Source organism: Oncorhynchus mykiss, chromosome 17 (genome assembly GCF_013265735.2).
Source record: "Oncorhynchus mykiss isolate Arlee chromosome 17, USDA_OmykA_1.1, whole genome shotgun sequence".
Taxonomy (NCBI): domain Eukaryota; kingdom Metazoa; phylum Chordata; class Actinopteri; order Salmoniformes; family Salmonidae; genus Oncorhynchus; species Oncorhynchus mykiss.
This window is the reverse complement of record NC_048581.1, coordinates 80670363-80682910: the sequence shown is the minus strand read 5'-3', so window position 1 is coordinate 80682910 and position 12548 is coordinate 80670363. Positions and strand designations below refer to the sequence as shown.

General features: G+C 43.8%; 2 protein-coding genes across 4 annotated transcripts in view; one reads left to right on the top strand and one right to left on the bottom strand.

Annotated features, from left to right (window-relative positions):
• Window positions 1–2700: 2700 nt before the first annotated feature.
• Window positions 2701–6559, top strand: LOC110494678 (PAK4-inhibitor inka2). Its single transcript, XM_021569963.2, has 3 exons — window positions 2701–2840; window positions 2952–2998; window positions 5516–6559. Exons 2-3 carry the CDS (start codon window positions 2996–2998, stop codon window positions 6428–6430), a joined length of 918 nt encoding a protein of 305 aa, XP_021425638.1. The 5' UTR covers window positions 2701–2840; window positions 2952–2995; the 3' UTR covers window positions 6431–6559.
• A 1426-nt stretch (window positions 6560–7985) lies between these two features.
• uba7 (ubiquitin-like modifier activating enzyme 7) overlaps window positions 7986–12548 on the bottom strand; it is a 71730-nt gene continuing 67167 nt past the window's right edge. For 2 of the 3 annotated variants that reach the window (XM_036950742.1, XM_036950741.1), the window contains 2 exons: window positions 9757–9848; window positions 7986–8445 (listed from right to left, as the gene is read on the bottom strand). In XM_036950742.1, the coding sequence (XP_036806637.1) occupies window positions 8313–8445; window positions 9757–9848 (225 nt within the window). In that variant the 3' untranslated portion in view covers window positions 7986–8312. Of the gene's footprint in view, window positions 8446–9409; window positions 9499–9756; window positions 9849–12548 lie in introns of all 3 variants that reach the window. The other variant, XR_005037088.1, reaches the window with a different exon arrangement.

Genomic DNA, 12548 nt, shown 5'->3' with positions numbered 1-12548 from the left:
GTATATGATCTGCCTAAAGTAGGGAGCTATCTATACAGATAGTGATGGTGAGTGAATGTAGCCTACAGGAGGACATGTACAGTCTTGCTCTTTCTAAAAAAGTGATTGGGGGACAATGTAACAGTCCAGCTCCAGCATTTGAATTGTAAAACAGCCTATTAGTCAAGAATACCATGAATGTTGTAGTCATTGGCACAACAATAGACTCCCCCTAACAGCCAAGGCAATCATTCACTCAGGTAATTCAGAGAGTGGAAAGGTGATGTGAGTAGTTTGAGGGTTCATGCTGTGTGCAGTTCCATAGACTACCAGATAAATCCACAAGGTGGTGTTCATGTGTCTCTATGCACTTCACATGTAGAATCGCACCAACTCACCAGGTGAGACATTTCACTATGTTAGAAATAAGGGGATTTCTAATTACTCCTCTATAGTGAAATACAATTGATGCATAAAATAGGTAGGTTCTTCAAAAAAGCATCATGCTAAACTAAACATTTTATATTGGCAGGGGTGAAAGTATATTTAATTTCTTACCGGTGAAGGACACACAAGTGGGCGCACGCATTTTTTTAAACAAAAAAATATGCCTACTACAGAAATTTCAGAGTAGCCTCCTCTGATGGCACTGACAACGAGATCAATAAAAACGATGTTATCTGATCTATATAATCGGCCTACGAAAAGGGGAGTCACAAATACAATATGACGTCCATCTAACCTGGCTAAGGAAATTATTGTCCAAAAACAAACGAAAGTGGCACTGACCCTATGATACAGACAATGAATATGCGCACTCACCGGGGATATGGCGGATGTTCTCTGCGGGGTACCAATAAGATAGGCTACTGTTCGCTCAATTAAGTTAACAATGTTGATAACTAAAAAGACAGACTGGAGTTGTTTCATTGTCATCTCTTTACATCAATAGTAATTTGCTTTCCAGACAGAGCAGTAAAGTACCTTATAAAAGTTGCACTCGTGGGGAAAATGTTGGCCTTTTATAAAAGCATTTCAGGCAATTCTACGTCATTTTACTTAACTGGAGACGTATTTTTTAATACCGTACAAATGTTCGAAATGGCAGTCTACTTTGACACTGACAAACAGAATCCGAGGTCGCTAAATTATCGTCTTTCTCGTGGTGTAGTAGGCTATTAGGAATTATTTAATTTATTTCTGAAGACAGCAGTAATTATATAACATTTGGAAATGTATTTTAATGTATCATAGGTGCTGAAGTTAGTTCAGAACCCTTCGCGTGGCTATGATTCTATAAGGAAATAAATGAAGTGCAACGCTGAACAGATGAGAGTTGCAGGCTCGTGTCTATCAGAGTAGAGAGGGGGGGAGATCTCATTCAAGAAGCACTGGCGCGCTTCTCACACAACCAGGACCACGTGTTGATCTCAAACAGGTAGAGACCAACCAAAATGAACTCTTTGAATAGTAGGCCCGGTCTGAAAATCTTATTTTTTTTCACATTACGTTTATTTACGGGGGCTGGAGAATTAACTAAGAGGCAACTCGAATGAACTTTGATCGCTTTTATTATAATTTTTCATTTGCAAAAAGTGTACATTATTTTTCATGCAAGGAGAGGTACCGGATCCGGTCAAATAGGTTCCATAACAAAACAGTCCAAAACTTAGAGGTACAGGATCCGGCTCAAATTAAGCACTGTCTATTTAGTAGCAAGTAGACAGCCTATCAATCTTCTTTCTGACCCCCCTGCCACACATCAGAACACTCTTTGTACACTGTGGCACGTGCTGCCACACAGACGCACACAATCAAGGAGGGTTTATAACGAATATATCCTAATCATCACAATTCACAGATGTACACCTATACTATATATTTTGGTTGATGCTTTGCCACTACAATAGGCCACTACTATTATCATGTACCTAAAGAAATTGTTGGATTTAGCTTTAGACCGAGGTGCGCGGAGATGAGTGGCGGAGACCAAGGCGCGCGTGGACAACAGTGGATGCATCAATTCAAGCTATAAGTGTAGGTCTAATGACAATCGTAGAATATCATTAGAATACACGTAGGTGTTTTATAACAGATGTCTCTTTCCATCTATTAAATTGCGGGTGCACAGTGCACTGTTGGAGTTCGTATGATTATTTTGTAAGTGAAGAATGTGCGCGGGTAGCCTACAGAAGCGCCTTTGTTAAATTATTGTTTGACAATCAGACGAAAACGGTTGTGTTTCTGCCACATAGGCGGCGTGTCCATAAGCCTAAACTTCCCCTAAAGTAAATTAAATTGCCAAAAATATATTGCCTAATTAGCGTACTCCTGTTTATACAGAAATAAATACAATCACTCAAAATAGGCTACACCAGAAAGCATGATTTGGCCACAGAGGATCATTAGCTTCTTTTTTTTTTAAGGCTGTGGATTGTTTTAAATCGCGTTGCCTACAGTTGGAAGGGCCCGAGTTTTGGAAGCGCGCCCTGTATTGCCTAGTGTGAGACAAATTCTCCACCATGATTGACACATGACTAAGATATCAACAGTGTAGCCCTGGTAATTGTTTTAATTCCGCAGATAATAAATTATATATTCTCAGGTGAGGGAGAAGTGTGATGTATTGACACGGTGTTTAGGTCTGGGGTCGTGTTTCAGGCGCGTTGCTATTGGCTGGTTCTGTGATGCGCGCCGTTGACTGGCTGCGGGGGAAGAGACTGCGCTCACAAAATAAACTGCCAGCCACATCACATGCACTCTTCTGTCTGAGGTGCGTTGAGTGGACATCGGACCTACTGAGGAAGTTGTGAACCGTTTTGGATTAATTGTTCTATTAGAGGAGTCAATTATTGACCAATGTAAGTAGCCTGGTATAGAGAAATTAACTACATTAACTACAAAAACGCCGAATTATGAACCACGTGAGATCCATATTTTGTATGCTGACTGAACCCTTCTCTTTTTTGCAGGATAAAGTAATCAATTTGGAATTCAGACAGACACGATAAGAGCAATGGTAAGTTTATTTTGTAACATTTGCAACAACAACAAAAAATGTGATATGTTATTTTATGTGGTGTGATATGAGTTGGAGAAACATGCTGGTACTGAAGTGCCCATGCATTTCTAACCGTTGTACAGAACAGTGCGCACGGGGAGTTTATTACGGTGAGCAGCCCAATGTTGTGGTAAACTTGCTTTTAACTTTCCGACCCTCCCGTGACAGTCAGGGCAGCAGAGAACAATGCATAGAAGCTGACTACAATGGTTAACTATATACTACAATTCGTTTGATAAATGGGAGCTCTTACAATTGTTCCATTTTATTTTGAAGGCATGTCCTTTTTTTTTTAAACAAACTTTTGTTTTAGAAATTAAATAGTCTTGTTTGTCGCTTAATTCTTTATATATTTCTGTCAGATGCAGTTGCACATATCTGGAAATCAGAATATATTTTAGCTGGTTACATGCAATATGGCTATTCAATAGTGCGCTATTAATGTGTTTTTGATGAACAGTCAACGATAAATAATGACATACAAATGTAATTGTCAACTATACATGCCTCCCTCCGACATCTGTGTTTTGCTCGGTGTTCTTCCTTCGGGGTGTTTCCTGTAGCACAGATATGGCCATAGCTTGGCCTTGAAGCGTCATCTCTTAGCTCAACCAATGACGGGTGCTCTCTACCATTGTTTAACAACACCACAGTAATGAAAGGTTTTGGAAGGCTGGAGTGTTCACAGACTGATTTTAGGGTACTATTTTGATCTCACTAAAGCTACTCATACAGTTGGCTATGTGTTGAGCTGGGTGAGTCGGACCTCCAGCTATTGTGAAGGACTCTGCACATGGATGACCTTTCAGGGTTTGAACCCCCCTGTGGCCCTGCCTCACTCTGTCAAACAGAGCTTTCTTCTACAGCTGTGAAAACATCAGGGCATCCCCAGTGGGCAAAAACCGGTTGAATTAACATTGCATTTTCTTGTTGAAATGACATGGAAGCAATGTGATGACGTTGAAGGAACATGGAATACTGTTTGAATTTGAAAAAAGTTTATCAACATAACTTTTTTTATACCCGACTTTTAATCTAAATGCAATGACGTGGTCACATTTTCTGTTGATTTCACGTTAGTATGACAACTCAACCTATTGTAAATCACAACTAGACAATGAAATTACGTCTGTGCCCAGTGGGTCATTTCTGCAGGCCTGGTCTCCTCACTGTACCTGTAGACTGCACACTGGCCTGAGACAGCTGAGGGTTGGGATTTAACACACATTGTTGGAGTCTGTCTGCTTAACAAGCGTGCTAAAAAAACATGGAAAAACCTTGGAGCTGTCTAACAAGGGAGAGTGTATCAAATGACATCATTCTGCAGCTGAGGAACACGTTCTTTGTTGCACAGGGAAAGTTTTTTTTTTTTTTTTTACACATGAAAAGTCCCTTGTATACAGTAGGCTTTGTTCTGTTAGCTACAATACCTAAGTGAAGTGGATTGATTTTAAAGTGTTGCCATGTCACCTTTCAACCTTGATGTGACAAGCTGGATTCAAAGTCATTCTTAGGGATCTATTCAATCTGTACCGCTGAAGTGATAGAAAATGGAAAGCGTATGCAGCGTTTACCGTGAATGCAGTCTCCACCAACGAGGGAACATTGCCTTTAAATTACAATCACACTAACGCAGCGATACCGATTGAATATAGCCCCTAGTCATTAAGACATCCTGAGGATGCTGTTGGAATGTTACTGAATGCTATTAGACCTTAATCTTGAGGTGATCTTAGGAAATGCCATTGATTTTTCATATTGACTTTTTGTAAGACTTTCAACCTTTACGGTCAGTGATGTACCGGCAAAATGACCAAAACTAACATGATTTATAAAAGTGGCATTCAGACTTGAGATGATTTGGTGATGCCTTTTAAATGAATCATACATGGGTTTTCTCACTCCCATTGTCTAATCCCACAACAGTGATGTCATTTCCTGCTAGACAATATGGGCCAATCCCCAAGGAATCCTGTAATTCTAGTGTGTACCACAGGATGTGCACTTCTAAGCTCCTCTAAGATTCATCAGTCTCTAGGCTGTCCAACTTCCTCTCTGACTTAAAGGGGCAGAGAGCGTTTCCCTGTACATCCTGTTCCCACAAGCCATGTTCTAATCAACTCAGGAGCACTCGGTTGAGAAACCTCTCCATAAAGCTGTTCTGAGGTTTGGGTGGAATGAGGTGGAGGTACGGCTGCAGAGGGTGATCTCAGCTGGTTAGAATCTTGGTGCAGTGCTGGGTAGATGCGCATGAAACTGTTTTAGCTTCTGGACCAGGAGTTGGTGTATGGACATATTTCTAATACAAAGTAGGATGGTGGGTTGGACTAACTTTAACATTCATTGAAAATGAATGTGTCTGTAAAAGTGTGTAACATACTCTGTTATATATTTTATTATGTTCTCAAAACATAAACGGAGGAGACTGTCAGTTTCTAACCCGTTATCTCCCTGTCTCTCTCGTTGTGTCTGCAGGACTCTGAAGACTGTCTGGTGGACCAGATGCAGTACATGAGGTCCCTGCAGGACCTGAAGCACATGAGCCGACCGCTCAGCGATCCCTCTGGCCGGTCCTATGCCATGACCCGTGCCTGCCAGCAGAGGGCTCAGCAGCGGGAGCGCCTGTCACGCCTCCGTAGGCCCATCTCTGAGGCCAGCACTTACGACTCAGCTTGCTGCCTGGCCAGCCCAATGGAGGAGGAGGAGCAGGAAGGGAAGAAGCGGCTAATGCAGGGCTCCCCCAGCAGTGACAAGAGTCTGGAGTTTGACTCAGGCTACTCTGAGGCATCCTGGCAGGACGAGGATGTGGTGCTCAGGAGGACCAGGAACGTACGCGTGTCTAACTCCGCCTGCCTCCGCACCAACCGGGGAGTGGGTCCCGCCGGCCGGATCCGGCCCAAATCCACTTCTGACGCTTGTCTGGAGCGCTGGACGTCATTTGAGGCGAGCAGCGACCCAGAAGACTGGACCACGTCACTGCTGAGCCGCAGCAGGAACAGACAGCCCCTGGTGCTGGGGGACAACAGCTTCGCTGACCTCATTAAGAACTGGATGGACCTGCCAGAGTGTCCTGAGCCAGCAGAACTCAAGCCCCATGCAGGCCGGCGCCTGGCAAAGGACCTCCTGGTCAACATGAGGAGGAAGCTGGCAGGGATGTCTAAGAGCGTGGAGATGAGGGCCAGACCAGCAGACAGCACCAGGGCCAGTAGGGCCGCGGTGGCCCCCAAACGCATGTCCTGCCCCGTGGGCTTCCAGCCACGCAAACCGTTCTTTCACCAGTCCCACACAGGCCTGCACCAACTGGGAACAGACTTCTACCAGTTCACTGCTCTCATGAAGACAGGCAGCCGACAACCTATCATATGCAATGACATCATCGGGTACGTCTGATTGGAGTGATGTCAAAACTACGGATTCTTACCACAGATTTACATAATGTTATTTAATTTTTTTTATATGTGCTTTATGTTGAAATAATGTTGAAATTGTTACAATAAAAATGTTTGTCTAATGAAAATATTTTTGGGGGACTGTAATAATTATTAACTTGAAGGTTTTATTCATAAATAACTAATGAAATAATGCATGTTTTAGTTTAGATTCAGCTTTCAGATAGTTCTTGGCAAGATGTCATTACCTATGGCATTAACACTCTTTAGTTCATTATTTAAAAGACCTGTCAACTGACCAACATCATGGCAGTCAAAAATGTTGCCTTTGAATACCTGCCTATTTGAATACAAACAGCAGGGTGGGTGTTGCTGGGAAAGTGAAAATGGGCTTTCCAGTGGTCCATTGTGATGGCTCATTGTTATCGGACACAACTGGTCTATAAGAGGTGTCACATGATGCTTAGATGTTAAAGGAGTAGCTGTGTAAATGTGCAGCCATGTTGTAAAAACACAGCCATATTCAGTGTTCAATGTATCTGCATATACACTTCAAATAGATTTGATTAACAACATGAACACATCAAACTAACAAACACAATTAAAGCATCAGAGGACGCACTGAGCATTTATTTTTTCTTGATCAGTCACCTAATCAACAAAACCAAATCATATCCCTCAACATAGACCTATAGAGCAAAGCAGTGTATTTCAGAATAGATCTTCAGATCCAGCTGAGGGCTGGATGTTAAAGAGATTAGAATGTGGATGAGGTTAGGTAGGTCTCCACAGAGAGAGTGATCTCAGAGGGAGAGCGAGCAGGACACATATCTTTACCTCTAAGGACACAGGGAAGGCTGAAGACAGAGCTCCTGGCCTGGGTCCCCCTGGGAGGGGAGGGGTGTGTGTGTGTGTTGGGGGTTGGTAATTTGACTGGCGAGAGATTATTTTTACTCCTTTTTCACCCCAATTTTGTGGTATCCAATTGGTAGTTACAGTCTTTTCTCACCGCTACAACTTCCGTACGGACTCAGCGAAGGTCGAGAGCCATGCGTCCTCAAAAACACAACCCAACCAAGCAGCACTTATTCTTGCCCACTTAACCTGGAAGCCAGCCTCACCAATGTGTCGGAGGAAACACTGTACACCTTGTGTATCAGCGTGCACTGCGCCCGGCCCGCAACAGGAGTCACTAGTGCACGATGGGACAAGGACATCCCTGCCAGCTAAACCCTCCCCTAACCCGGACGATGCTGGGACAATTATGCTCCGCCCCATGGGTCTCCCGGTCGCAGCCGGCTGTGACGGAGCCTGGACTCGAACCCAGAATCTCTAGTGGCACAGCTAGAACTGCCTGAGACCACCAAGCCACTCGGGAGGCCTATGGCTCTGTGCTCCATTTCCTTCGAAGCCTCTGTCTTTCACATGGTGATAGTTCTAAGGGGTAGATGGAGCAGGGGTGATCTCTGTGACTCACAAAGACAGGCCGGCCGGAAACCAGTGTGGAACCCAACACACACAGAGCTTGATCACAAATCACAGGTGATTACAACAGATACAGAGGTGAATAATTTAATCAAATACAAATTAAACAGCATTCTTTATGATTACAACATGATTAAAATAATAGAAGCGGAAAGCTATTGTTTATCACAACAATGCAGCTTCTAGAAATTCATGTATTTGCCCCAGAAAGAACATGACCTGTGGCCTAGGTGCGAGACAACATATTACATACATATCAACATCAAAATGGAGCTTGTTTTAATTTACCAATATAATTCAATGGAGGTCCTTTCTTTAGTGATCTGAGCAGATAACTATGAGGTGGTTAGGAGTGTGGCTCTGTTAGGGCCTCTCAGGCTTGTCCCCTTTTGATGACATCATCTGAACAGGTACCTGATGGGAGGGACCGTCTCACAGTCCTCATCCTCGGCGAAGGAAGGGAACATCTCCAACATGTGCAGATGTTGGGGGACCTCTATCTTGGTCACCAGGCTGACCACATCAGACACACTGCCAAGACAGACCACAACACGCACATTGACAACAGCTTTTGTGATGACTGAAACAGTTATTAAACAATACTCCTTAGTCGTACATCTTACTTCAAAAAGAGAATTGATAATTATATCCCTGGTAGAAAACGGGGGACATTAGTATTTTTTGGTCTGTATTTTATTAAGGATCCCCATTAACTGTTGCAGAAGCTACTCTTCCTGGGGTCCACATCCTTTGTTACATTACAGCAATTCAGAAAAAGCAGAAATAGTATAATAAACTGAGACTACACACTGACTGTGTTCTATAGCTAAATGGCCTTCAGACCAAACCAAGGTTCTTCATGTCATCTGGATCTTTAATACTGCTCCGCACAGCCCACTAGGCCTGTAAACACAGGAAGCTGAATAGGGGCCAGGGCAGGGCCCCACAGCCCAGGATGTGGCTCCTGGAGGGGACATTTGTCAAAAGAGGCCTGCTGTCCACACTGACGCCCCCCCTACCCCATCTTCCCCTTATCTACCCATAGCTTCCTCAGGCCAGGCACTGGGCTGACACTGGGCTCTCAAGGGACTGAGGTGTTAACACAAAACCCAGGAAGACATACGCTGTGTGTCAGGAGGAACAGTGGGAAAGGGGAGGAGGCGGCTCAGAGAGGTAGAGGGGGCGAGTGTCAGGAAGAACAAGGCATAGACATGGGGGAGCGGGGGAGAGCCAAGAAATTGTCTGTCGTTTTACAAAGCTAAGCAGGATCTCCTGGATCTGATTAAAAGGGACTGTTTCACTGTACACGTTCAGGGCTCCGAAACACTGCTCTGTTTGTGAATACAGGGGTGGAGTAAGGACAGGCCCTGAGTATACATATTCCTATCTGTGTGCACATGACTGAGCGAGTTGAGAGAGAGAGCGTCATAAGTCGAGTGAGTTATTTCAAGCCGTCGCGTGTGAGGAGTTGCTTTGCGTATTGGTATGTGCATACCTTAACATACAGTAGGTACTGCCATGGCAAGACAACAGGGAATGGCTCACTCTTGCTCCTCTCTTCACAGAGCACAGGAAGCCTACAGACTAGGAAGAGCCATATCTCAATCAGCAGTCACTAGTGATGCATGTGACAGTGTGGAGATGAGTCCCTCTTTTTCTGAGGAAACAGCAGACAGCCATTGCCTGCTAAACAAACATCAGGGCTGCTGCATGTGTGTTTATGCCTGGCCTGGACATAACCCTTTTACCAAGCTCTTCCCACACATGTTACCCCACAAGAAGACAGGCTAAGGTATGGTGATAATGTCTCGACTGGCTCAAAAACTTTGTTTCAGGACATACCTCTTCACCAGCCTCTCCGTGTGATTGGAGCCAACATCGTACAAGACAGCATTCCCATAAAACAGGCCGGTGATCTCCAAGTTGTATGTTTGCTGCAAATTAAACAGTAATACCACATTACATTTAGTATCATGGAAGTAAATGCACAATGTTCATTTTAAAAAGTTAGATTTTAGTTTGAAGTTCCTAATCAGTATATATAGGTTAACATTAAACAAGACCCAATGAAAAGAGTCTTTATAGAGTCCTATGGTCCAGTGGACTACAGCAGTCCATGGATGAGCCGTAACCTAAATCGAACCCTGCAGCTCAGGAAGTGTTGCAGGGTCTCCAAAAATAAACCAGCAGATCTCAGAGTCAGGATGACAAAGGTTACGGGAAACTGAAGCAACTTTGTTTTTGCCAAATGTTATTTTCTGTCTCAAAATAAACAGTTGGGAGGAATCAACAAGCCAATCCTTTGTTTTGGACAGCTACATGTGTACTACACAGCATGTGGTCATTGTGATGAGACAGTACAACTGACCTATTTGTGTGGTTGTCTCCCCTAGCTATCTTAAAAGGTTAACTGTCCCTTCTCTGGTTTTAAAAACGGGCCATCAATAAGAGTCAGAAACATACATTCTAGTGAAACTGTAGGTCCAAATGTAGGTCCAAACATTTGTCATATAGTCAGTCCAAGGCCAAAACGGATTTTTGTGAGTTCGTCATGACTAATTGGTATGGATTAATAAGAGCATGTCCACTTGCCCAGTGTTCACTAACACGAGAGAAGCAGCTGTGTTGATGGTGCTCTATCAGCTGCATGTGCTCTATCCAATCACAGCTCCCAGAACCTCCAGACAGTGAGACAGACCTGCCCATTACGCAGCGCCTCAGACTTGTTTACATAAGACAACATGTCTCTAATGTTATGTTGAAATAACCCATGGGCCTAAGCCCTTTATGGAGTGGCCACTTGCTGATTTGTTTGATAGTGTCAATCACTCGAGTCTGCCACTTTTTTGGGCAAAATGAGAATTGAGACGATTACAGCGCACTCCTAGCCCAACTGCATCTTGTCAATATTACAAAATTATTTTGCAAGCATCTTTGTTTTGTAACATGATTCCCTATGAAACACTGCTAGATAGACACAGGTAATATCGAGAATGTTGAAAAAAAAACTAAAACGCCACCCAAACACTGACCTATCCTCTCCCCAGTGACCTGATATGCTGATTGTGGGTTGCTCAATGTGTCTGCTAGCTACTACTTGCTAGCTTCAGTAACAAACGGAGTTGGAACCTAGCTAGCAAGTGATTTTGGGCACTGATAAACAGCGTGTAGCTTTTGCGTTATTTCCGATAATTTGACAGCAGATAAGGAAGTTGTAGACATTGTTATTGTTCTTGGGAATCAGTCCTGAGCGCGCAGTCAGACTTAATAGACTGTATGTAGTGCACTGACTCGTTTTTCATGCACAACTTGGGAAATAATACACCAAACAACTAGCTAGATGTAAAATTGCGTGACTAAGGCCAAATGTATTTATCTAAGATGAATTCGGACTATTTTAAGTAAGTGACTATTTTGAGAAAAAGCTATGTTGCTGCCACGGTGACTCAGGAGGGACAAACAGAACTTGCCCGGGTACGATATGCGAACATGACACACCCACATCAAACCACATCCCTACGAAAACTTGTTTGGCTTCAGTCATGGCCGCTAGCATTTCTTAATGAGCAATCTTCAAAATGAGGCCAAATCAGGTAGTGCAGTCTCCCTTTAAGACAAAAGTCACTCTGGATAAGAGTGTCTGCTAAATTACTAAAATAAAAATGATACCTCTAGATAACCCCCTGCTCTAACTACTATATGGATTCTAGTGTTTGAAAAGGACAAGTGACATTTTAGAAACACTCTGGAATTGATCAGACGCTGACAGTCAGGGAGAAAAAAAAGAGGTACACAGGATCAGAATGCCTACAGCCACACAGGATCAGAATGCCTACAGCCACACAGGATCAGAATGCCTACAGCCACACAGGATCAGTATGCCTACAGCCACACAGGATCAGAATGCCTACAGCCACACAGGATCAGAATGCCTACAGCCACACAGGATCAGAATGCCTACAGCCACACAGGATCAGAATGCCTACAGCCACACAGGATCAGAATGCCTACAGCCACACAGGCAGACAGGATCAGAATGCCTACAGCCACACAGGCAGACAGGATCAGAATGCCTACAGCCACACAGGCAGACAGGATCAGAATGCCTACAGCCACACAGGCAGACAGGATCAGAATGCCTACAGCCACACAGGCAGACAGGATCAGAATGCCTACAGCCACACAGGCAGGCAGGAATAAACACACACTCAACCCTTTAGACTCAATCACCTGTAAAGGTATTGAATAAATCTGTAGAAAGACTGGTAGTGCCCATCACTCATCGACAGCCAGATGAGCCCCCCCATCATCCCCTCTCCACTGCCCCCTCTTCACTTCAGTCCCATTGTGTTGGAAGAGATGAGGGTGACTAGGTTCGAGTAAGCTGTCCCAGAGACAAACCCTGCACGTCAGACTTTATGGTACTACAGACACATGAACAATGTTTACTGAACCAAAATATAAACACAACATGTAAATTGTTGGTCCCATGTTTCATGAGCTGAAATAAAAGATCCCAGAAATGTTCCATATACACAAAGTATTTCTCTGAAATGTTTGTTTACATCCCTGTTAGGGAGCATTTCTCCTTTGCCAAGATAATCCATCCACCTGACAGGTGTGGCATATCAAGA